Source organism: Coccinella septempunctata, chromosome 5 (assembly GCF_907165205.1).
Source record: "Coccinella septempunctata chromosome 5, icCocSept1.1, whole genome shotgun sequence".
NCBI lineage: Eukaryota > Metazoa > Arthropoda > Insecta > Coleoptera > Coccinellidae > Coccinella > Coccinella septempunctata.
In genome coordinates, this window is record NC_058193.1 from 2466741 (window position 1) to 2494063 (window position 27323).

General features: G+C 37.2%; 2 protein-coding genes across 3 annotated transcripts in view; one reads left to right on the top strand and one right to left on the bottom strand.

The window, feature by feature from the left end:
* The window catches only part of LOC123312759 (dedicator of cytokinesis protein 1), a 46947-nt gene extending 45304 nt beyond the window's left edge, over positions 1–1643 (bottom strand). The window contains exon 1 of the mRNA XM_044897228.1: positions 1449–1643. Coding sequence (XP_044753163.1) covers positions 1449–1494 — 46 coding nt within the window. The 5' untranslated portion in view covers positions 1495–1643. The remainder of the gene's footprint in view (positions 1–1448) is intronic.
* A 982-nt stretch (positions 1644–2625) lies between these two features.
* LOC123313917 (translation initiation factor eIF-2B subunit gamma) lies at positions 2626–18261 on the top strand. 2 transcript variants are annotated; one of them, XM_044899024.1, is made up of 7 exons: positions 2626–2815; positions 6231–6414; positions 6475–6792; positions 6854–7069; positions 7125–7330; positions 11289–11518; positions 17961–18261. In XM_044899024.1, exons 2-7 carry the CDS (start codon positions 6255–6257, stop codon positions 18112–18114), a joined length of 1284 nt encoding a protein of 427 aa, XP_044754959.1. In that variant the 5' UTR covers positions 2626–2815; positions 6231–6254; the 3' UTR covers positions 18115–18261. The 2 variants fall into 2 exon arrangements, with proteins under 2 accessions (XP_044754959.1, XP_044754960.1); XM_044899025.1 differs by having other exon boundaries at positions 2626–2796.
* The last annotated feature ends 9062 nt before the right edge of the window (positions 18262–27323 follow it).

Sequence of the window (27323 nt, forward strand, 5' to 3'; positions counted from 1 at the left end):
ACCATATGAAATATTTGTTTTTAGAATTTTTGACCTTATAGCTGATTAAATTGAATGTTTCGTTTTTCCGATTAAACTCGCTTGACATATTTTGTAGAACTCACCTAGCGCTACTTAGAACTCTTCTGCGATAATACTTTTTCGAATTTTTGATCTTTTTATTGCTGATAAATTGAAAAGTTTCGTTTTCCCGATTAAACTCTCTAGATATATTTTGTAGAACTCATCCAGCGCTACCCAGAACTCTCAGCAGAACTCTTCTGAGGTCAATTTTGACCACCATATGAAATATTTGTTTCTCGAATTTTCTACCTTATTATAGATGATAAATTGAAAAGTTTCTTTTTTTCTTAAGCGCTACTTAGGATTCTGCTGAGATAAATGTTCGCTACTCAGAACTCTCATCAGAACTGAAATATCTCTTATTTTTTTCTTTTTCTTCAAGAGTCAATTACCCTAACCTATGTTCTAAATTTTTTATTTTCGTAGAACTTGTTCTACAAACGATCAGAACCTCTAGAACTCTTTCTTCTTCAACGAGAAATAGCAACAGAACTTATTTTATCGAAAAAGACGGCGCCACTAATTTTTTTTTTTCATTAGAATCCACGATTTGCCAGAACTATTCAAAAATTGTACCAGGAACTCCAAAACACTTTCAAATCTACCCAGAACTTTAATAAAAATATGTAGCACTTTTCAAAAAAGTCGGCGCCAACTTCCCATGAGTAACTTTCAAGAGCTGAGCTTTTGATTTTTTTTGCTGAATATCTCGAATTTATACATTAATTGATACAAATTATCAGTAATTCATGAATATTATCATTGAACATTGAAACAGATATTATTGACTGTTACGTGATGAGACTTTCACGAGCCGTACCTACTACGAAATACTTTGCGGCATTCGTTAAGGCTTAATTATTCTGTCCCCTGTCCTGTTGAAATTTAAAAAGGATATAGCGCTTTTTATTTCATTATTAATGCATGTCATATAATGAGCATTATGATTCAGAACGAAAATTTCTTGGAATTCTCCAAACTATTCATCGGAATGAACGTCATTCGAAAAAATTAATATAGGTGTAAAAATTAATATAAATTCAAAATAATGAACATCATTTTATATGGCAGGAAAAATAAGTTTGTTATAATAATAAAAAGTATTCAAATAGAGCAAACAGTATTTTATACTATAGCGAATTAGACAAAAATGTCATTAGTTTAAATCACAACATTATGAATCACGATTTGTTGTAGATTTGGGAAAGCTATGATATAGTGAAAATAGGGAGGGGCAATTGTTTTAGGAAAGTAACCCAAGATGTAATTTACAGTTCACTATCTATAAATAATATGTCTCTAAGCAGGAGAACTTTGAGATCAACAAGTAGTTGAAATGGTAAATTGATAATAAGATCTTCAAGGGAGGAAGTTATTTTGCTAACCTATTCCATATGAACGTTCCTCAGGAACTGCTTGCCAGGCACACATTTCGATGATGTTGAAAATCTGATATAGTTCTAATCACATGGCTTAATTTCATTACTGAGAAGAATTTTTAATTAATGGAATCACTTAATATCAACTTTTCCTTGAACTATCACAATATCACTCATACACAGAAACACAAATAAACAAAAGTGACAGCCCAGCTATCGACAAGTTGAGGAATGTCAGAAAACCAGAGAGCAAAAAAAAGAAAGAAAACGCAGTACGTCAACAAAGCGTCAAAAGAAACGGCAGCGCTACGTGGAGAAATTTCGAATCAGCATAAAATTTTAAAAGGAATGACATTTTTTATGAGCTCTTACATGCAACTCTGCTGATTTAAAAATCTAAAGGACGCAACTCGTTAGAGATTGCATTGTGTCGATGCAATTTGCAAGCCGCAAAATGTTTAAAAACTCGGAAATCGAAGAAACCTTGATCATTTCTGTTGATCTGAAATATAAAGAATGTCCCAAAACTTGTGAATCAAACTTCAGACAACGATAGAGTGGACTAAATACAATAAATCAATAATTTTAATTAATGGTGTTAATACAAAAATCCAGGATAATCACAAACTGGCCTTGTGATTGAAAAAAATAGTTCGAAAATCAGCAATTTCAGGTACCCATTTCCATAAAATTCTGTTTATTTTGGAAACGGTACATATCCATATCGTATCCATATCTCTCTAATGTTACACCACTCGCTGCCGATGAGATCAACATATCAGATCAACGTCCTCCATAAAAAAAATATCGAATAGCCGAAAAAATATCGATAGTCGATAGACTGATTTGAAATATCGACGATATTTATCGATAATTTTCTAAAAAAAATATCCATCTTTCGATATTTTTCGAATTTACGCCCATCCCTAAGCAAATAGTCGATTCGCGAATCCCAAAGATATTACACAGGTGTGTAATATCCAAAGATATTACACACCTGTGTGTAATATCTTTGGCACAGAACCTCAGATCAATAAAAAACAATTTTATTGATCAATCAAGATAATTTTTATTGATCTGAGCACAGAACACAAATATACTCTTTGGTTTAGCTTTTCTGCACACAACCTTGATTTCTTGATTATTTTATGAGTTCAATGGCTTAACCTCACCTCAACCTGACATTACTTAACCTTAAATGTAAATAAGTAAAAAAAAATTTATAGAACAAAATAAAATTAATCAGTGAATGAGTGAACATGGACAAACAATAAAGATATTCACTTCATCATTCAGAATTTCAGTTCGACATCTATAACTACATCAAGAACAATATCTGCTAGAATCATCACTGGTATCTCATTTTTTACAGTGTGAGTAATTTGGCAATATGTAACTTAGTTATTTTTTAGAATGACAGTCTAAGGAGTACCTACCAGTCTACTAATATATCTTCTATTTACGTCTTATATAGAAAAAGTTTTTTCCTTCTTATTTCTGACTATTTTTGTCGTAACATGTATTATTAGGTTCTCATTTCTGGTTGGTACATTTTGTTGTAGAAAATAGAGTTAGTAAACTAGTAGTCCACCACTAAACCTCCATAAGGCGTGACAAACTTATCGTTTTTGTTTTCATTTCGGATGTGACATAATAGCCTAGGTACTGAACTATTATACTCTAAGGCTCCTGTTCACTTTAGACTTGGTATATTTTGTTCTTTAAAATAGTCTAAAATCTAAAACATGTAGTAGTATTCAAGTGTAACCTTATATCAGTTATTTTCTTTCAGTTATGAGAAAAACTGATGTTTCAATAGTTCATTGGGAGGGGTTTACTTTCATTGATCATTACCCTCAATTAGACAAAAAGTGTTTATATGGTTGCGTTCACAAACTTATTCCGAGAGTAGAGTATGAGTATGGCCATGCTCAGAGAGCATACCTGTAGGAACTAAAAGTACGTTTGTGAACGCTTCAAGTAATCAAAGCTCACTCTGAGCAAGCTCTGAGTAAGTTTGTTAACGCAACCTATAAAAATGAAGATTAATGCACTCTTAAATTACATAACAGTTCTTCATAAACAAATAACTGGATACTTCTTTTACTTGAAATGAATTATATCAATTCTTTCACTTATTCTGTTGTGAGAGTACACTACAGCTTCTTCATATTTTTACGAATCTGTTCAATTTGTTAAGTTTCCAATAGTTGTGAAAGACCCCTCATATTAGCAAACATTCTCAAAAACTGCATCTACAAATTTTTCACAAAGATATTGAAAGTGTGGGAAAAGTATGAGGTATTCAATATTTTATGCACTTTTTGAGTATAGAAAAATTTTTTGCTGTCTTCAAAAATGGGATTGTAAATATGACTTAGTGGCAGCGCCAGAACACCAATGCAGTCTTTCACAACGAAACTGGGAATTAGGTCATGCCCAGCAGTCAACTTATTACTAAGTTTTCATGCAGCCGACCTTACATCACCTTCCATTACACTTTCCATGTACAGAGTGGGCAAAATTGGTGATACCTGAACTACAACTTTTCAACCCAACGAGATAGAGGAAAATGAATGTATCATTCATGTCGTCTTTTTTTTTAAGAAACTAATAATGCCATCAATTGCATTCCTCTATCTTCTTTTGTTTTTGAGTTATAAGCCAAAATTTAAATTTGGGCGATTTCAACTTTGGTCATTATCTCCGTTTCTGTTTGTGCTAGGATGTTGAAATGAAGACATTATACAGACACTTTTTTTATAGCAATCCAGTGGCGTACTATGATTTTTTCCTACAGATTTTTTTGCTGAGCTATAACATAAAGTTGTGTTTTTTCTTATGAAAACAATTGTTTAAAATGACTTAAAAAGAATCGACATTTTTTTACCGTTTCAGAAATATATCATACATCGCACTCAGTCTTTCTAAGTCATTTTAAACTACTGTTTTCATAACAAAAAATATATCTTTATGTTATAGCTCAGCAAATATACCTGTTAGAAAAAATCATAGTACGCCACTGGATTGCTATAAAAAAGTGTCTGCATAGTGTTTTCATTTTACATCCTAGCTCAAACAGAAACAGAGATAATGACCAAAGTTGAAATTTTAATTTTGGCCTATAACTCGAAAACAAAAGAAGATAGAGGAATGCAGTTGATGGCATTATTAGTTTCTCGAAAAAAGACGACCGTAATGTGCCACGCATTTTCCTCTATATCGTTGGGTTGAAAAATTTGTAATTCAGGTATCACCAATTTTGCCCACCCTGTACACAAAGTTCTGATCACAGATATCACTCATTCCATCACCATTCACATTAGCATCCTTTGAATACACAGATCCGAAATAATCTGCAAATGCACCAACAATTTCAGCAGGCCTGTTATAAGTGAAGTTCGCATCCTCAATAACTCTGGGAACACTTATATACCCTTGTCTATCCTGAATGCAAGCCCAAAATCTACTTGGATCTTCATTTATTTAGTGTTCAGCAGAAGCAATGCTTTGCTTTAATCCTAGATTTAACAGCAGCTTTGAGTGATCGGTAATCAGTGGCACCAGTAGTTCTCTTGTACCTACGATTGTTTCTTCCAGTTCGACAAAGTATCTCCTCATGTCAAAGTCAATTTGTCGGCGAAGCTCTTTCCTTTCGTCCTGGTGTTCAGGCTCACTTGCGTTAAAAGATAGACTTCCGACATCAATTTCTTCTGTCTGTTCTTGCCCAGACAGGTGAGTTTCATCTGGGGCGTTGGTATTGCTCTCTATTGCTAGCTATTGCTATTGGCCTTGGGTACGAGTTAATTCCTCAAAATTGTTCTACTACTCGTTGTTCAGTAACATTGAGATTTGGGTAGGCATGGCAAAATTCCTCATGCAGCCTTTTCCTATAGTTGTTACTGTTCTGACCTATTCCCGTGATGCGCACCATAGTTTCATTTATGGACGTTGTCCACTTCATGCGCTGCCTTACTAACCCCGCTTGGGTGTCACTGGTTGAATATTCTGCGCAGCACCTTCAGCGTTTTGAGTCGGTAATTGAATTTTACTCGCTGGTTGCTGTTTGTGATTCGAAGCTGTTGCTTCTTTCGTGGCTGGTGCCCGCTCCCTTAACATCCTGCCACCTACGTAACGCATGCTGTCATGTCATGGGTTTGTCCTCCCCTTTCTCTGTTTGGGTGAGGGGTAGAGAAATGATAGCAAAAAAGTACCCCTATATAGGGTGTGAAAGAGAAAGGAAAGAGCAATGAGGCTTCGGACAGCAGGTGTGGCTGGCTGCACCAACTACGTCGTTGCGGTGGCTACCTGAAAGGCTATTCATTCGATGCCTGCCAGGCAAGCCAGACATTATTATTACTATTATACACGTTGCCGGTAAAAATACTTTTATTGATACCCAAATTAAAAAATATAATATATATATATATATATATATAATTGAAATTTACAAAAGTCACATTGAACAGGTGGGTTGAGAAACCGAATATGGGAAATAATTTGAACAATATTCGTTCGAAAAGTGTGAATATAAACATTGTATGCCAATACAAGATTCATATCATCAATTTTTCTTTGGACTCAGACAATATAAGTTATAATATAATAGTTTCAAGAAAGTGGGTTTATAAATTGCTCTTATCATCATCCCAATTCAGGAGTTCAATAGTATTCAATGCGAAACGTGTTTTGAGTTTTCGGCTTTCCTATTTAACACGCAATTTTATTCATTAAGATTTTTCTCGGATTTTTTAATTTGATTCCAAATTTGTGTTTTGTTCTTTACAGAAAATTGGGTGGCATTAGTTCAAAATGACATTTTCTCCTGACTTGCAAGTGGTTATTTTGGCAGCTGGTAAAGGATCTCGAATGCCTGAACTCCTATCTGGAAAACCCAAGTGTTTGCTTCCGATAGGTCCAAAACCATTAATATGGTATACACTATACAAAATTCAGTCTATGGGATTTAATGGTTAGTAAACAGAACAGGGCTGATAACAGTTATTCATAAATTCCTTTTTATCCTTTTCAGAATGTATTGTAATAGTTATTGATAACCAGAAACTTGATATCCAAGAAGCAGTAGATAAATGTGGGTTACACATTAATGTTAGATTTCATACAATTCCGCATGATGAGGATTTTGGTACTGCAGATTCTCTACGTTCCGTTCATGAATTAATTCATTCTGACGTGCTCCTCTTGCCCTGTGATTTACTTACTAGTATAAATTTTAGCACCATAATATCTAAGTTTGAATCCGAAGAAGCTTCTTTGGTTGCATTATATCTACAACCACAGTCCTTCAACGGCTTGACACTTCCTGGACCTAAAACAAAGAGTAAACAAGGTAATAATAATTTCATGAAATAAAAGTACTCGATTCAACTAATATTCTGTTCTTTATTTAGAGAGAGAAATTATCATGATAGATGAAGAGAGTGAAAGGTTGGTATATCTTGCATCAACCAGTGACTACGAGACAGTCTTCTCCAATCAAGAAGCCCTATCTCTCAAATATCCAAGGCATAATTTGTATACAACTCTTGTGGATTCACATGTACTGGTACTGAAAAAGTGGATTATTGATTATTTGAAGAGTCAAGAAGCAGTATCAACTTTGAGAGGTTTGTTCAGTGCAAAACTGCAAAAAAAGAATTATTAAAAATTTTTCTATTACAGGTGAATTCTTCCCCCTAATAATAAAGAAACAAATGGTTGCTTCCAAAACAGATGATGAAATTTTCAACTACTATAAGAGTGGCACACGAGAATTATACTCTAGGTTTCCAGACGATGACATAAGATGTTTTGCCCATATTGCTACGGAACAAGATATTGCTGTTAGGATTAATACACTGGCATCATTCTACTTCATGAATTCAAAGGTAATTATGTGCATGTTGAGGCACAAGAATCGTGACACAGTTTATATTATTGGAAATATTTAATGTGTGTTCTTTGAAATGTTTTTTTTATTTCATACGGTTCTTGATATTTCACAAAATTTATAAAATGGTCTAGCGCAGTATTTTTGGAAAATTTGACCTTTCAGCCGCTGAAAAATATTGTGCTAAGAGTACATTTACTGAGTTTTGCCGTTCGAATTTTTGTGAAAGTTCCTCTAAACGAGGATTCATGCTAGACTGTGTTGGAACCACCCTAAATTAGGATATTGTAACGTGGTTTCCTCGGAGAAAACTTATCTCGAGCTATTCTTTTCACTAGGAAGAATAGCAAACCTACCAGAGTAGCTGCTAGTCGGAGACAGAAATCGCTGTTATCTAGGGTGGTAGCGATAACGAAGTAGTCAAAATCAAATTATGTACCAGTTTATTCACACCTTCGGAAACTGATTATATAAACAACGGAAATATGTGTAGGTATGAAATATGAGCGAATCGATCAGCAAACATATATTCTGGAAATTCGATCCGATCACGAGCACCTTATAAAGTTTACACCGGGTGCAGTGAAAAATCAAAGGTTCAATAAAATGCGCCAACCAGAACTGACGAAATGGATACTAAGGATGACCTCGCGAAGTGAAATGACTTGCTATACGGTATCGGGATGTAATTGATTGTATTTCTCCAGAAATGAAAGAAACACTTCTAGGGCGGATCTACTCGAGACTTATATTCACTACCCCAAGGGCTACGCTCCATGACCGATAGCGAAGAAAAGGTCTATTTTGAGCGCAACTACAGGATTTCACTGACGACGAGCGGTATCTCTTATTCTGTACCCCAAAGGCTTACGCACCATGACTGATAGAAAAGAAGAGATTTCTATTTCAACACTTATGTCGCGGGAACGCGAACAGGGGGTTGACGGGACTTCCTCTTCACTACCCCAAGGGCTTACGCACCATGACTGATAGCGAAGGGAAAAGTCAGACTCGCGAAACAGGGTCAAGTACGATAAAAGGATAACAGAAAGCGATACACTACAGCAGTGTCAAAGAAGTAACCGGTGTAGGTCTAATAAAGAAACTGAACGGTATAGACGGTAACCTTCCTCCTTTATTCAAGGCACTCGCGGAAAAAAAAACGAAAAATAAATATTAATTTCTGAGAGCACTACCTTCGTAACAAAAAATTTATTCCAAATTCGCTGATCGGCTCGTCGGGCACACAATCGCAGAGACAAGAGTAAAGAGCTTCAAGTGACAAAAGAGACTAAAGAGTAAAAGAGACCGTCGCGGAGAAAATCTGCTTTTATAGGCAAATCCCCACACGTTAAAAATCTGAAAATTCCAGAATGCGACAAGAGTGAAAAACGGCATGCAAGAAAAACAACGTCAAACACAGATGAACGTTTTTTTTTTACATTTACTTTGCCTATCGGAATGAATGTACTGGATATTTGAGAATTAAATATTTTCAAAGGCGGAAATGTGAAATGAAAGGAATGCACTAAAATGAACTCCAATTTTCTCAGAAAACTGGGATTCATTACAACATATTCTATGAAAAACGAAATTACATTATATTTTTGTAAGTGATACTTTGCGGCATTTAGTGGTAAATTGCGAAGTTATTTCAAACCACTTTTTTTGGTCGCCACCCTTCAATGAATCACCTTATACATGGCAATAGGCTTGATATTCAGAACGTTGGGGATCGCAACCCTCCGAAAACAATCGTCGTCGCATTGTGTTATGGCAGTATTTCCGAAATTCAACTTCCAGTAGGATCACAGGCTTTCGACCGTAAAAGTGCATAACCTTTCATGTCGAAAACGGTAAATTTTGGATACAAAAAATAAGATCGAAAATCTTGAGAACGTATGGAATAAGAAAACGAGTTTCAATACCGAAAAATAAGTTGTAAAAGTTTGTCTTTTTGGACGATAAATGATCACAACAGGCCATAACAGAAGTAGTATTAAAGAGCGTCATGTAATGCTGAATTCATTTCTGGCTCACATGTAATGGGTCAGTCAAATATGGAACTACAGAATGGTCCACAAACATCCAGTTATTGCAGAATGTCACGAGTGATGAAGAATTCGCAGGATTCAACGGTGACGGTGATCAATGGCAGACAGCGAAATTTGAGAAACACTATTGGGAATATCTGTTAACATATGTAGTATAGGAAGTGGCTAAAAGGCTGGGGAAATAATAATAATAGGTACTACATATTTGAAAAATAGGACACAAAGACTAAGGATGAATTGCAGCTTAACCTTGGGAAAGTATGGATTGTGGCTTAGCTGGAGCCTGGATTCACACTCAAGGATGCAATTGGCGTTCTCGATCGCACCTTGCTCGCTATGGACTGCCAAGAACACTAGTTTCCGACAACGGAACCGCTTTTACTAGTCAGGAATTCAGTAAATTTCTTGTAATTTATGCGATGAAGCATATAAACTAGCCATTTAGATTATTTGGAAGTAGGAGCTCCGTTTCCACTCAGACGGAAACCGTTGAAGCTGTTTCAGCTACGCCTTCCGCTCCCAAAGTAACGCCTCTATGAAAGTAATGGTTGTATTCTGCTTTTCATCTGTAAGTTATAAATCTGTAGCGTGCGATCGATCTGACAGTGTCCGATTGACAGATTCGAAAATAATGCAATTCTGGAAATGTTTGTTTAACTATCTTCTTTACAGTGTTACTCTTGAACTACTTATCGTAAATAGTTACGGATTTCTCTGAGCTACATATCACTTAAAACGTCCAGAATTGCAATAATTTTCCTGTGAGCTTATGAAATGTTATAAAATGTGGTTGCAGATGAAAGCAGAATACCACCATTAATGTTTCCACGCCCTACTATGGTACTGATGAAACTGCTGCCTTCCATCAGGTGCTAGTTTTGGTCCGCCCCGGGTATTTTATTTTCCCGGTTCCCACCATATCTGATGAGGTCCGCCACCTGGGGAGGCGCCCGATGGAGGACCAGCAACCTCACACGGGAATTTCTATTCAGGAAGCTGTTAAGGATCAATAATTATTATATTCGAACAACAGGTCCGTCACTGTGAAAATGCATTTCATTTATATTTCCATCACGCATGCATCACGTATTCGACTTTGACAACGAATAAAGATCGTTATTAATTGGAAGTCTTTCTTTCTGCTTTCCTAGAAAATACAATTGCTTCAAACAGCTTATATAGTCCACTTCTCTCTAAAAATGTATAATTAATAAAGTCCATTGCTAACAGAAGCCTCAAACGATGGCTAAAACAGAACTAACGTGCAGTAAGGTATAGATGTGAATTTGGTGAGACTATAAAGCAATAATTCAGTATGAGTTGCTCCACATGGCTGAACACTGCATTCAGGTGTCTTCTGTCAACGTTTGGACTGCTTGAATCTAGCTATTGACCCGAAATAGCTCTTTTAGATCATGAGAACGCAACACCACACATGTTTAGTGACTCGCCAGAAACTCCAGTTGCATGGATGGATGGGGTTTTGGTGCATCCACTATATAGTCCGGACCTGGCACCAAGTGATTTTCTTGCATTGCATAACTTCCTTAGGGAAAACAAATTGGTATCAAGAGAAGTTTATTAAAATTGATGTATTTCTCACTAATAAGAACCAAAGCTCCTATAAGAGAAGCATTATGAAGCTACCTTCAAAATAACAACAAATCATAGAACAAAATAGAGCACATTCGACCTCAATGGGACTATCTGAGTGTGCTCAAAAAGTCGTGATGTTGAAAAAAAAAATAATTGATTTCTTTTTCCTCAACCTATTATATCGCTATGATGCCAATCCTCTGAAAAAATGCATACCAAAATTATCACGCACGTCACTTTTTACACCAGTTCACCGAAAAACACTTTGGATGACGATTCTATTTTAAAAGAATATTCTATTTTCAGTTGGTGGAGGTCTGGAACAGAATTGCCCCTAATGAGAAACTTGTTTTAAGGAGCCCCAAAGCAGATATTGAATCTTCCCAAGTTGATGAAAAATGTATTATTTGGGAAAATTCGAGATTGAAGGAAAAAACATCTTTCAAAAATAGTATTATTGGACCAAATGTTGAAGTTGGTAGTTTCAGCAGGATATTTAATTGCATATTAATGAAAGATGTAATTATTAAAGAAAGGTATGTATCTGATATTTCAAATCAAATGTTTAACCTTGAGGTGTAATTTCTTGCGATAAAATAATGAATAAAGATTTCTGAAACATTCGGGAAACTTTTTAGTAACGGTAAATATTAATTCGGTTGTAAATATTAATTACAAGCAGGGTAACTGGTTGTTTGAAAAAATTGCGGGTTTTGAATTATTATCTGCCGAATAAATCCTTTCCAGCGCTCAAAACATACCGTGCGGTAGAAGGTTTTTCAGTGGAATTATTTTTTTTTGGTGTGCTGAATACGAATCTGAAGTTTGCTGCCTCGTAGCAGTGCCGACTCACTAAAACACGCGATAAACCTCGAAATTTTCCGATTTTCTGCAAACGAGGCATCGTACGGAAAATGTTATTGTATTCAAAGTTGAAGGGCATAAAATAATGTATCAAATGAATACCCTACTCTCTAAGTGTTAAATTTAGCTTGTCTTCGTCAGTCCAATAAAGATGATTTTTAACAACTTTTGTGAAAACTGCAATATGTTCACTGTTACCACCATTGTGATTTAAAAACAGCCAATCTTTGAATAAAAGTTGTAGTCAACCAAATATCGAGTTCAGTGAGCTACAACATTTCAAATTTGGATCATTGTATTGTATACGCATACGGGTGTTCCACGAGTCACTCGGTATATTTCTTATCCCGATGATGGATATTTCCCGAAACACGCCGAATGATTTTGTTTGAGGAACGCATTTTGACGTATATTTGAGGCTCGAACGAACAACCCCCTAAGAAAGGGCGCTTCAACCCCTCAAAATTGAATAGGCAAGAGGGGTTGAATGATACTTCATTTGAAAGGTCTTGGAAGCCACTTTACAACGGTTAATTGGAAAACGTAATTTTGTTGAACCGTTTTCGCCAAAAATAAAATTTTTAGCTTGTACTGATACGGGGGATTTATCAATAAAGGTTCGAATGAAATGTTTGACGTTTATTTCTATAAAAGAAAGGTGCAATGAAAAGAAAAATTTGAAAAACTATTCAAACTATTATTACTTACCTATAAATGAAGGGTTATCGATTCAAATGCCCACAATTATCCTGAGACAAAATTTAATCTTTGTGGCTCACCAATCCCTCGCCGAGCAACGCCTTCTCTGCCCTCAATCAGCCGAATGTTTTTTATCTTCAAGTAACCACGATAACAGGAAAGAAAAACTCAGTGAAAAACCGGCACGCACACATCAAGGCAAGCAGTATTCTAGGCAACAACATATACACTATGTCGAAATTGTCTGTTGCCCATTGACCCCAGTACAAGCTCAAATGAACCTTGAATATTTTGGTTATTTTTATAATTTACAGGCCCATTTTTATTAAGTTCTTTTTACAAACTTAAAAAAATTGAATTGCAATTTTTTCTCAAGTGAAACTATAAATAAAAAAAATCGAACATTTCCTTAGGTTGCCTTCATTTTTTGTTCTTAGGAGGTGTTTATCTGGTTATGTATAATACGTTTCTTCGATCATTTGATGTAATAATGCCCGTTTTCACCAACGCTCCCTAAACAAGCCCCTATCTAAGTATTCCTTAGCTTTAGGGAGTACCTAACTCTACCCTTAATACACTTCGCCAAAAAAGTATCGCATCATGAATATAAAGCGCTATATCGTTGTACCTGATTTATATACTTTTTTCATATTTTCAGTAAACAATGTGGTTATCAGTACACAAGAGAAAAAAGAATAAACACAATGTTTCATCGTTTCTTTCAGACCGTAAAAAAATTAGGCCAAAAAATTTAATTCTTCCTAAGCTTCTGAAATACAGTGATGAGATACTTTTTTGGCCAAGTATATATATTCGTTTTCACCGTACAAAAGTACACTTTGTTAAAGAATACTTATAGTCTATTCAAGAATGATTGACATCCCAGTAGGTCTTGACAGTCCAGACGCAGCTTAATATCTGGCCATAAAAGAGTTTCAATAATTTCTGTAGTTTTAATCAAAGAACTGGAATAAATAAATACTACCTAAAAAAGCAGTTCAAAAGAAGAAATATTCAAATTCAGAGCATATTAATCTGCATTCAGAATTGATACAATAATGTTTTCAATTTGAAGGATTTATTCGCTCGAATAGCACCGCTTAAAGACGCTTCACGCGTCTTAATCGCGAAAATATGGCTTTGGCTACGAGGGCACAGACGTAATGGTTCACCGAATCGCACGATTTTTTATGTCTTGCGAACAGATTTCCGTTTATATTCTCCTGAAATATTCAAATGTCCTGTGCCCTCTTAGAACATAGAAAATCAGGAAGGAGCTTTTTCGAATAAATGTGACGGGAATTGTGCGACGGAAACGGCCATATTGGTCTTCCAAGTTCTGATTTGAAAAGTGGCAGACTTGGAAGTCAAATGATTCTGTTATCTGTGGCCAAATCATAGACATAGAGACATGGACTGAGCAATGCCAGCATGAAATTGGCTATTTATTAGAAAGAGAGAAAAGCTCGTCGGGATATACCTTTCTCTTTTTTGTTCACATAGAGGTGAGTGTAGACCAATCAAAATTCTAGAAAAAGATAACTGCATTCCCGACGTGTTTTTCTCTCTGTCACTTTTTTTGACCGTATTTCATGCATATATATAAAGGGAAGGCACAGTCCATGTCTCTATGTCTATGGGCCAAATGAACAAAGTGATGTTTTAACTTGATTTTGGTAATTTGGATTCTTGAAATTTGCTGGAAAAAAGGATTTTGGATATTTTAGCGTGAATAATTCATAGGTAGGTGATTTTTTAAGCTGAATATCAGGTATTAATTATGAGTTTCTGAATTTCATGACATAATAAGGTTATCCCATGACAATAACACTCCATGGGCGTAGGTGATGTTAAGTCATAGACCTTAATACCATTAAGTTTATAGCCAAGCAGTGTTAGGCCGGGTGAATTTCCGCTTTGATTATCAATTTGAACGAGCGTGAAAAAGCTTCTGACTTTACGTCAGTGCTTTCCTAATTTTTTTGATTAATCAGAATCAACTGACTATTGAAGTTAGTTTTTTGGAAACTTCATTGTCCTAAGCCACTGTTGAAACGGAAATATATGTCGGCCATATTTCTCCTCTATTCCGGTCAAATTGAAATGAGCAATATGCTCCTTCCTGTTATTCTATATTCTAAGTGTGCCCTATATTCATTGTTTCCCTGTAATGAATTAAAAAGAAATTTATTTCGTATCAGATTTCAACAGTATTTCGAAAACAAGGATCTGTGCTTGTGACATTGACCTATCGTTGTAGTTTGACGTTAAAAATATTAATTTTTTTGAGAGAAATTACGCAAGTATCTGGCTTTTAAATCCGAATAATCATGAAAAGAGAAAATACAAGTGAGCTTTTATAGAATACATAGTACTCCGCTCTACACACACACACTCCTACATAACACTGGATTATGTGAACTCTCTAAAAACAGAAAGTGGAAGTGGATATCTTCGAAAAATGATTCAAATTCATTTCATGATAAAGTTCAGTACACACCAAATTCTTGGCAGAATCTTGACAAAGAAGTTAGATCAAAAAAGGTGTTACCGCGGGAGTTACCTATATGAAATATTCCAAATGGAAAGATTCATGAGAAGAAAAGATGTATTCCAGAATGTGCTCATGTTTTTAAATAATGTGAAATTGAAAGTTGAGAATAGAACAAAGTTATATTTTTTCTTGGATTGAATGCTATATTGAGAAACACTCTTGAAGCATATTTCAACAACAGTTGAAGTGTTTTTATGTGAAGTGTTAATGTCGATTACACAACTTTCAGTACTCTCATCAAGCATATGAATAAAAAATTCTGATTTCTATATATTGTTCAATATTTTTTTGCAAATATTCAATTTCCTATTTATAATAATTCACTCAACTTTCTTTCTATAGGAAGAAATATTCATCTAAATAAAATAGTTCCGTACTAGTTTTTTTTATTAATACACATAAAGACAGAAATATAAATCCAATATTCCCTTTGCGTTGATAGTCATACAAATCATTCTATATGGTGCCACCGAGCATCCTCCTCGAGATATAAAGAATCGCCAAATTCCAACATGTCTGCATTTTTTCATAAACTTCCATTGTATATGTTCAAAATTTTTCACACAATTTCAACACAACTGCTTCTATCTTCTATTTATTCCTAAGAACAAGCTCTGCTTTATGGTATTCGAGCGATTTCTACTATTGAAAGCTGTCAAATATTATTGTTCATTTGCTAGAAATTGGTGTTTAGAAGTTATCACTGTGAAGCGGTTTTTAGTTCAATCACTTCCCAAACAACCTGGTCTCCAAATAAATACACAAATCTAAAACCAACCCCTCTAAATTCGATGATTGGTATTTCGAAGAGCGATCATTTCCACAAATTCACGACTAACATTTATCTATTTCTCAAAAAAAATTCTTTTTGCGTATCGTAGGGATTCGATAGGAGATCGACTTACGGGCATTTATAATTTAGGGTGTCCCCTAGCAGAGTTCCCTAAACGTTGGTGAAAACGAAATTGTAGTTAAGAGTCTCTTAAATGGGCTTAGGTATTCCTTAAAATTTAGGGATCGTTGGTGAAAACGGGCATAAATCAATCTGTTGAGTTACTACTTTGCTGAGTTCTTTAAAATCTTGAAAAAAATAATTATGTACACATTACAAGAACGTGTTGAGCTGGTTAGCCGGTATTACCAAAATCAAAATTGTGCCCGAGCGGCTGCAAGGATATTCAACAAAAACCCCTCCAAAAACCCGCCATAAGTACGTAATGGAATTGATTCCGAAATTTGTTGAGACGGGTTCAGTAATGGATACTAAAAGGACACCCATTGGAATTGTGAATGATGAAGGAGCAGCTGTGGCGGTACTGGGACATGTCCAACTTATGCCAAACACGCAATCTGTACGACAACTTACTGCAATCTAACGTTTTCAGAATTTTACATAAACACAAGTTCCATCCGTTCAAAATTAAATTAATTCATTAATTAAATGATTTAATTATCATTAATATAATGATAATTATGAAATTATGGCCGAGCGGATCAACAATAACCCAAATTTCTTGTGGAACGTTTGCTTCTCTGACGAATGGACTTTTCTACTTGATATATTTTGGAGCAATACAAATCCTCATGTATTTCGAGAAGCTCACATTCATCATCCGGAAAAGCTAAACCTTTATGTAGGAATTTTGGGAGCACCGAATTGGACCTCTATTTATTCCTGGTAATTTAAATGGCGAAATTTATCTTGAAATCCTGGAAAATGCGATTGATCCGTTAATAACAGAAAAATTAGAAAACGATTCTCTACTACTTGAACAACAATTGCATTTCCAACAAGACGGAGCTTCTCCGCACCAGTTCGCCTACACCTCTGTTTGTAATACCCTGGTAGTTGAATTGGAAGAAGAGGGCCTATGGAGTGGCATGCTCGATCTCCTGATCTGAACCCTCTAAACTTCTTCTTGTGGGGACATATCAAGTCCAAGATTTTTGTGCCTGAATGTTTGGACGAATTAGGCCAACGAATTGTAAATGAGTGTCGTCAAATAACTCCAATTATGCTGAACCATGTTATAGACGGTTTTCAGTCGAGATTAGGTTCACCAATTTTCAGGGGAACATTGTTCTCTCCCCTGATTTCCACCAAATGCTTGGTGGAATTCAACACATCCGAATATGCTCTTGTGTTGTTACAGTGACATTTTCCGAATGGTGTATCGTGTGCAAGATATGACCAGAGAACCGGAAAAACTCCGAAAATTTCGAGGTTTCTCGAGTTTACAGAACTGAACTGGTATGAGGCAGCAAACTTCTGATTCGTATTCAGCACTCCAAAAAACATATAATTCCGTTGAGAAAACTTTCAGCAGACTCATGTTACCTTTAAATACCATTTGATCTGACTAATAAGCTTTATCGGGCGAGGCATCAAGGAAAATTCGATGTGACATATTCCATTACATGTGTGAATAAAGTAAAGAACATAAAATTGTTACTTATAACGTCATTTACTCTTAGAGATTACCTTTTACCTTTTGTCTAAGGAGATTACCGTCATATTTTTTGTTTAAATGACTACCCCAATTTTTCTCTACAAGATTAGACGGTTACTTACAAATTATGGTGTAAAAAATTGGTAGTCACTCTATGATAATGAAAGACTTTATAAGTGAGATTGTCATGAGCTGGTTAATTCAAAACTAAAATTGAACTGTCCGAAAAATTGAAAGAAATTCAATAATGCAATTCTGTTTATTATCCATTTTGTTTTTATTATTTCATCCATACACTGTATAGTCGACTACGTATGTGAAAAATGCGTACATACATTGGATTTCTTTGCCTGCACATAAACAAAAGCTTGCTAAAAAACTTTAGTTTCAATGTTTTTTTGTTTGTTTTAGGGTTGCGTTGGAAAATTGTATCATATCAGATAACACAGTTATTGAATCAAGAACACAGTTGAACTCATGTATTGTTGGATGTAACAACATAATCCCAGAAGACTCTAAACATAGTAATGAAATTTTGTCTAATTCTGATCGTTTGATGGAGTAGGTATCTTATTGTGCATCAAGACTATTGAATTTGTTGGAATGAATTGTATTTTATAAGTTAGTTTTTGAATTTTTTTCTGAGTGTATTGTTATAGAAATAGTATAAGTTCTTATTTACATTTTTAAATACACAACTACTAATTATTCACTCAACTGTATCACTGGATTAATTTCGACAGTTTATTCATTATTTAATATAAACTGGAATCTCAACAGGAATAACCTAGTTACAGGGATTTACCACAAAAAAATTATAACATGCGAACAATCATTAACACAATAAAAAATATTTTTTTAAACATGAATAATAGTTGTTCAATGTGAAAAAAACTAGTAATTTCTCCTGAAAACAGTAAGGGAATATTGAAGATATCCACGACAGTTACAAAATTGCGATATTCTCAAAAAAGTGGAATTGTAAAAGACCGATGGGACATGAAAAAGTTCTCTCCGACGGACGCAAATACGAACACGAAGAGTCGTCTATGAGGGAATAATAATAATAAACGTCTTTTATTCACATTTTCAATATAACACAAAATGACCGTTGATTCAATGATACAGAAATGCTTGGTCGAGAACATTGAACTAAAGAAAGAAATGGAAGGGACCCGCAGTTCAGCAAATCGGCAGAAAGTGTGTCCAAATGTGTGGGAGTGAGAAAGACTATTGGTGGGTATCCCTTCTCTCTCTTTTAGATGTTTTGTTTACATCAATCAGCTGACGGTTTTGTTGATTACTCAGTTTAAATTAGTTTTTGGGATGATTTCTGTTGTGTTCAATTGGAAACGAGATCTAAAAGTGTTCAGAATGCTAAAACTCACGATTAATATTCGCTTGAAACTTGAAAAAACTCAAATAAATCGGGGAATCTCCGAATCCCACTCGAAAACCTTTAAGTATCTGGATTTTGGGGTTTCTGAGAAATATGGATCTAGTGAAGGGACAGATTACCTTTACCTGGCCACCCGAAGGAATTAAAAGGGTTGAAACTGTCTGAAAAGACCTCTTTCGATTTTAACTGTCCTCTGAGTAAGTAATCTTCAGAATTGAAGTTGTTTGTGAATTTGTGGTATAAAGTTTTAGAGAAAGTGTATTTTATAGGTTTTTGTGTTTCTCAAATCATTGTTGTCCCCATCAACATCAGTACTGTTTGCAGTAACGCAAAATTGGTAAATTTCAGACAACTTACAACCATCGTTGTAACAAGTTGCTAAAGGATGCTCCAATGAGCCGAACAAAAATGAGCCAAAGAATTTCCACAGGTAGGTCTATTTTAAATATTTTCATTATGAGATCCCTTTTTGCGACTTCAAAAGCATTATATATTACTTTATTTTAGGTTTCCTCTTAAACGCCCAGATATTTTGGAACTTTGGATTACTGCTGTAGGAAGGGAAAATTGGTATACCTCAAAGTATAGTAGAATATGTGAAGATTACCTTCATAATCCAAGTTATACAAGAAAAATATTGAAACTTGATGCTGTACCAAGTGTATTCAATAATATCCCAAGACATTCAAGGATCATGGAATACTTACAGTTCCATCACTCTTCATATATACAACTCACTATGTTCATCAGAAGTGGAAAAACTTTCCGACCAATTCTATAAATCATGCATATGAAACAAGAAATAAAGACTCCTTGCAGATGCCAGTGCACCATCTGAAGCGCATACACCAGGGCATGGACTTCTGGGGCCCCAAACTATATAATAAAATTCCTTCTAAGTTTCATGACAAGTCCTTGATGAACTTTAAGAGAGAAGTGAAAAGGTTGCTTTTAAATGAAACTATATATTCTATAGAAGAGTTCTTACCGAGAAAGAATATGTGATGAGGATTGTTTTTTATTTTTATTGTGTTTGTATGCATGTTGTTACCACTGTGATATTTTATATTAGTTTATTACTGTCGACACCATTTGTAATATTAATTGCAAACGAAGATCCATCTAATCTAATCTAATCCGATGAGAAGCAGAGCGCATGTAAGTTTTCGAGTGAATTTGAATTATTTGAAATCAATAATTTTCTTTTTCATTGTAGAATATTACTGTATATGTAAACTATTATATATATTGTTTATAATAAAAATATAGAAAGAATTGACACTTGTTTTTTTTTGGACAACGCTCCTTAATTAATTTAAAATTCAGTATAGTAAAAGGAAAATATGTATGTTCAACATGTAGATTAGAACCTTGATGAATTTCACATGATTATATTCTTTCACAATATACTAATCTAGTTAAAATGAACAAATTTCTGTTATTTTCACACAAAAAAAGACTTATTAAATTCCGTCTGCACTGCTCTGAAAAATATGATCAACATCGCAAAATTAACTCAGAAAACGTCTTGAATTGATGAAAAATATGATTCCAATCATCACAGTTCGAGAAACACGAGTCCAAAATTTCAGATATCCCCATCTCATTGTTGCAGGTATTTGGCAAAAAAATTATTAAATTCCTTCTACACTACTATGAAAAATATAATTCACATCACATATAGGTTGTCTATGATCGAATAATCAACTCAGAAAACGTCCTGATTTGATAAAAAATACGATTCAAATCAGAAAAACGAAACGTCAAAAATTTAAATTCAAACTTTAATAGGTTATCTCTCCTTGCGCAAGTATAGAGAGAGAAAGATATACATCCAATTGTCTATTTCAGTCGGCCTCACTTTTGCTGACCCGAGAGTCCCTTCCACATAGACATAGAGACATGGACTGAGCAATGTCAGCATGAAATTGGCTTTTTTTATAGAAATAGAGAAAAACACGTCGGGAATGCAGTTGTCTCTTTTTTGTTCACATAGAGGTGAGTGTAGACCAATCAAAATTCTAGAAAGAGACAACTGCATTCCCGACGTGCGTTTCTCTCTGTCACTTTTTTTGACCGTATTTCATGCATAGATAGAAAGGAAAGGCACAGTCCATGTCTATATGTCTATGCCCTTCCATTTCTTTCTTTAGTTCAATGGTCGAGAACCACTCTTCTGTGCTCCAGACATAAAGTTGCAGTCTGGCATTATGAAGGCATTCAACTTGCCTATCTTCGAACCTGTGATGAAGGGTCCTGGTAAACCTCTGAATTCTATCTATCCGAAATTGGACCACCGTTGTTTCTCCTATTTATCAACGACCTTCCACCAAGCTTGAGGAAGATTTTCATCAGATTATTAGGATAATATTGTTCGCCGATGATTCCTCTATAGCGGTATCAGCTGAGACGTTGGAGGAATTGCGATGATTGTGTGAACTCATCATACAAAATTTCTCTGAATGGTGTCACACACACAATAGAATTAAGATGAATGTCAATAAAACGGAGCGCATACTCTAACGTTTTCTTTACTCAATCAAGACGTCCGGCTGTTAAATATTATTTATTTACACTAATAACTAACAAACTAACTATGTCACTACTAACAGAAAAATTTTCGTTACAATTAATAGTCACAGTTGGGAAATATCGGTCCAAGGAACAAACACAGGAAACTATTCTTTCACGACGTTTCGGCACTTTATTGTGCCTTCTTCAGGCTAAAAAATAAAAAAATTATATTTTAAAAATGACATTGATAATACAAAAACAGTATGACATAATATTCATATTAATTACTGAAATGATCATTCTTATACATTACAAATACAGAATAGAATCTAAAAATACTGAAAAAACAACATTAAATATCAAAGCAGACTGAGCAAGACAACTGTATAGCAAGACAGACCAAGAAAAAGGAAAAATTACTCACTGTCAGAATATTAAAAAATTTCAATATTTTCATGTACAGAAAATATTGACTTTGTCACTACTATTTATTTCCACTCGTCCGTCGCTTGCACTGTGAGCTGTTCTGTACTCCAACCCAAAAAAAATAATTGATTACGCCACTGGATTCTACACAGAATTCTGTATCAGACGTAGCTTTTAGCTGAGCATGATTTCTAATAACTTAGGAGATAATAAAGGAGGGGTCCGGAAGTATCAATTTCGAACATCGCCCTGTATCTCATAAACAGAAACAGTTATGCAAAATCTGATTAGGCCAACTTGAGTTTCACAAAAAAAATAGGAGAGGAACGTGAAAACCGCAAGGCTCTATCTTAAATAACAAGCGAGAAACCTGGCTGTCCAAAATGGGATGCACTGTACAGTACTCCAAGCGCCTAACCGGGCGCGTCGGAAGAATGAATAATATTCATACGAAGCTCGTTCGCTACACAATGAGCGAGAGAGTATTCCTCAGAAACTGTAAAGAGGTCTTGATGTACTTCCTGTGTAACGCGTGTCTCACCATAACAATCCATAAACTTTCTGGTAGGTTTAATCGGTTGAAATGGACGACCTTCGGTTTTCCTCTGGGGAGCTTCCTTATCCTGTAAACTACATCATGTATCCTCTTGACCTCTTGATAACTTCATACGGTCCTCCCACTGTCTCTGCAGCTTCGGTGAAAATCCTTTCCTCTTCTGTGGATTATGTAACCACACCGGTGAACCCACCTTAAATAGCCTTGATGTCGTAGCACATTTTCATTCGGTCACTAGCTTGCTGCATTTGACTGCCCACCTTGTCGTGAATGTAATCCAGCTTGTTTCTTAATTTACTAACGTAGTCCTCCCCAGCTACGTCTTCTCCTGGCTTACATCCAAACTCTAAGTCGCAAGGCAGCCTTTACTTCTCGGCCGAACATTATACTGGATGGAGTTTCCTTGGTAGATACTTGAACCGAAAATCTATATGCCATGGTGAATAGATGTAAATATTCATCCCAGTCCCGCTGGTGATCAGAAACTACTTTGGCTAGATGTTTTCCCATGGTCCAATTCATTCGTTCGACCATGCCGTCTGATTGTGGATGAAGAGGTGTAGTTCTTGTTTTGTGAATCCCCAATTTCCTGCATACTTCTTGGAATAACGTCGACTCAAAATTTCGACCTAGATCACAATGCAACTCTAGAGGTATTCCAAATTTCCAGAATTCTTTGACCAATTTATAAGCAACCGTACTTGCCTCATAATTAGGAATACCGTAGGCTTCTATCCATTTTGTGAAATAGTCCATTGCTACCAGAATGTACTTGTTCCCATGGTCTGTTTCAGGAAAGGGGCTAGCGATGTCGATAGCTACTCTCCTCATGAGGATCCGACGTTATAATGCTTCAATGGTGGTTTTCCCTTACCATAAGGTCTGTTCGGGTGTAAGGGGGAAGGATGCGTTTTATAGCCTCTCCACTCAAATGCCAACCTCACCTACTCGCGGTGCACCCTGTTCTTACGAACGAGGCTCTGGCGACCGAACATGAGCGGTATAACTCTGTTTCCCACAATCACCTAGCCTAAATATTGGCTTGAGCAGGAAATGGCTCTCTGCGTTGCTTAAGTTACATCTCAGACCTTGTCGTCTCAGGATACATGTGCCACAAGATAATCTAGTCGCAACCGCAACCAAAGTTGCACTGACAGCGTTACCAGTGCAGCTTCAAAACACCTTCTAACGCAGCTCCTACAAAAAGATGGATCAGTCGAACAGGACAAAATTTGTATCCGGTGGTAAAATACCCTCCCGTTCGGATCTCCGGGGGAGGGTGCCTGAGCGAGTGAATCATCGTACAACAACCAATGAAAAGCACATAGCTTTTGCAGCATGGAACGTCATAACCTTGCTAGACAACCCCAAGGCCGACCGACCAGAAAGGCGTACTGCCCTAATCGATAAGGAACTGCAACGAACATCCATTGCAATAGTTGCCTTGAGCGAGACACGCTTTTCGGACGAAGGTAGCTTGGTAGAACATGCGTATACTTTTTTCTGGATGGGCTTGCCAGAAGGCCAAATCGAACAACATGGTGTAGGCTTTGCCATTAGAAACGACCTGGCCGCTAAACTAACCGAAAATCCAGTTGGCATCTCAGAACGTTCAATGACCCTACGCTTTCCTGCAGCGAATAACACGTTTGTGAACATCTGGTTCCAGGTGAGAAAAAAGGATACATCCTTCAGAATGTGCGTCGACTATCGTGAACATAACCGAATTAAATATTAAAGATCGATTTCCATTGCCATTAATTTAGGATCAGTTGGATAGGTTAAGAAAAGGATGTTATTTCACATCTTTGGATATGGCTTCCGGTTTCCACCAAATACCGATACATGAAGAATCCATTCCGAAGACTGCTCTTGTGACACCTATTTCACACCTTACATTTGGATTGTTTGGGACCATTACCTGTGTCTACTGACGGCTACAAGAACATTTTGGTTATCGTTGATACTTTTATTACGAAATATTTCATTTTGATGCCAATGAAAAGTGTGACCACCGCAGAAACTCGTGAAAAATAAGAAACTGTGTTATCATTATTTCGAACCCCTTGTAGGAAATGTTATAATTTCCTCGAAAATAAATTCACATGCCGAATTCCTACAACAAATTCGATGAGAAAATCAACACGGAGAAACATAGGAAACCACTCCTCCTTCGTCGTACAATTTCATTGGTGCAGGGAAAATGTTCCGAAAATGGTATAAAAAGAACCCATATGGAAAGCAAAAGTCAGTCACATTCACACTCAGCGATCGAGACAGACGACCACCAGCTAAAAAAATTACGCATATCGTTTCCGCATTCCAAGCCTGCACACAAAAGGTTTTTCTCAAAACCACTCCAGCTACTCGAAGACCTGCGGTCCCAACACATCTGGCAACAATTATCAGGGCGACACTTGACCTGCATCCCGAGCCTGCATTCCGGACGTCAACAGTGACCGCACATTAGGGCGAAACAAATTCGTTTTTGTTAAAACGACATTGCACATATTTTACTCTTCAGGGCAACCCTCATAAAAGTTGGGTTGAATAAAAACTGTGATATTCTGTGGGAATATTTTATTTCACTTCCCTTTTCCCTGAAAATACTAACGATAGTTCCAGCTCAACAGGCTATTCAACCCACAAATTGGTGACCCCGACGTGATCGAAAAAGAAGCCCCGAAGAAAAATGGAACAACAAGCAGCCCAGGTTTCAAGAGTCGCCGTTCGGATGCCAGAGTTCGTAGCCGCCGATCCCGAATTATGGTTTGCCATGGCTGAAGGAAGTTTTCTTTGCTCCGGAGTAACACAAGACCGGACTAAGTTTGGCTACATCGTAGGAGCCCTGCCAGCAAAATTTGCCGCCGAGGTGAAGGACATCATAATGAACCCACCTACCGACGGGGCCTACGAGAAATTGAAGATGGAGCTGGTGCGACGTCTGAGTGCCTCCCAAGAAGAGAAGACCCGCCGCCTACTGGAACGAGAGGAATTGGGAGATCGTAAGCCGTCACAATTCCTTCGTCATTTACAGGGACTCGCAGATCGAACCGTCCCAGATGCCCTGATGAAATCCCTGTGGATGAGCCGGCTACCCAAGTGTGTCCAGGTGTCATTGGCCATCATCAAGGACACAAATCTCGAAGACTTGGCAACCCATGCAGACCATATAATGGAAGCCTCCCGACCCGTCCACCAGAGAGCAGAGACAACCAACATAGAGGCCATCATCGATAGGAAGCTGGAGCAGATGTTCTTAGGACTGAACCTGGAGATAGCAACCCTGCGGGCAGAGCTGGCAGCACACCACCGAGAACGACCCAAGAGAGATGGTAGCCGAAGCCGTTCCCACGACCGTCGAAGAAGCCAGAGTCGCAGACGATCGCACACTGATGGAAAGTGCTGGTACCATACGAGATTTGGAGCCAGGTCCACGAAGTGCGTGCAGCCCTGCAACTACACCTCGGGAAACGAAGGGGGCCTTCACTAGAAGCGGCCAGTGATCCCAGCCCAACGACGCGCCGCTTATTCATCACGGATCAGGACTCCAAGTTGCAGTTCCTGGTCGACACTGGAGCAGACCTGTGCGTCTTCCCACGCAGCGCAGTGACTGACAGACGAGAGAAGTCCGACTACGTCCTTTCAGCAGCCAATGGGACACCCATCGCCACGTATGGTACAACCACCCTCACGCTGAACCTAGGACTACGCCGAGATTTCACATGGAGGTTCGTCATAGCAGACGTATCAAAACCCATCATCGGCGTCGACTTCTTGAGTTTCTACAACCTGCTAGTGGACGTGAGGAACCGAAGACTTTTGGACGGAACCACCCAACTCACTACCCAAGGAGAAGTGGCTGAGTGCTCCATCCCAGAAGTCAAGACTGTCAACGGATCCTCCAGGTATCATGATCTACTAACGCATTTTCCAGAGATCACCAGACCTGCAGGAGCCCCAGGACGCATCAGGCACAACACGAGGCATCACATCAAGACGATGCCCGGACCACCAGTAGCTTCGAGACCACGACGTTTGGCACCAGATAAGTACAAGGCAGCCAAAAAGGAGTTCGAAGCCATGCTACGACTAGGAATCGCCCGTCCATCCAAGAGCCCATGGTCATCCCCACTGCATCTCGCACCAAAGAAGGGTTCTGACGAATGGAGACCGTGTGGAGACTACCGTGCCCTAAACGCCCGGACTGTCCCCGATCAGTATCCCGTGAGACACATCCAGGACTACGCCCATATCCTCCAGGGGAAGAAAATTTTCTCAACCCTCGATCTAGTGAGGGCATACAACCAGATTCCCTTGGCCGAAGAAGATGTTCCCAAGACCGCCATCACCACGCCATTTGGACTGTTCGAGTTCCCAGTCATGACGTTTGGACTACGGAACGCAGCACAGACTTTCCAAAGATTCATCGATGAGGTTCTACAAGGACTGGACTTCTGCTTCAGCTACATTGATGACGTACTGATCGCCTCATCGTCCGAAGAGGAACACATGGAACATCTTCGGATCATCTTCGAGAGGTTTCGCAACTACTCCATCGTCCTCAATCCAGCCAAGTGTATCTTTGGACAACCTGAAGTGAAGTTCCTTGGTTACCTCGTCTCTACCGATGGGACAAGACCACTGCCAGACAGAATCCAAGACATATTGGGGTACAGTCAACCTACAACCGCCAAAGACCTTCGAAGATTCCTGGGTATGATAAACTTCTATCGTCGTTTCATACCCCGAGCATCACAGACCCTTGCACCTCTCCACGACCTGCTTGTGCCAAAACTGAAAGGAAAAGCGAAGATATCATGGACCCCAGAAGCCACTGCAGCCTTTGAAGAAGGGAAGAAGATGCTAGCTTCAGCCA

Coding starts and splice junctions, on each gene's coding strand:
- LOC123313917 (XM_044899024.1), top strand. CDS start 6,255: ATGACATTTTCTCCTGACTTGCAAGTGGTTATTTTGGCAGCTGGTAAA. Junction 6,415..6,474: donor TCAGTCTATGGGATTTAATG/GTTAGTAAACAG, acceptor TATCCTTTTCAG/AATGTATTGTAATAGTTATT. Junction 7,070..7,124: donor AGCAGTATCAACTTTGAGAG/GTTTGTTCAGTG, acceptor TTTCTATTACAG/GTGAATTCTTCCCCCTAATA.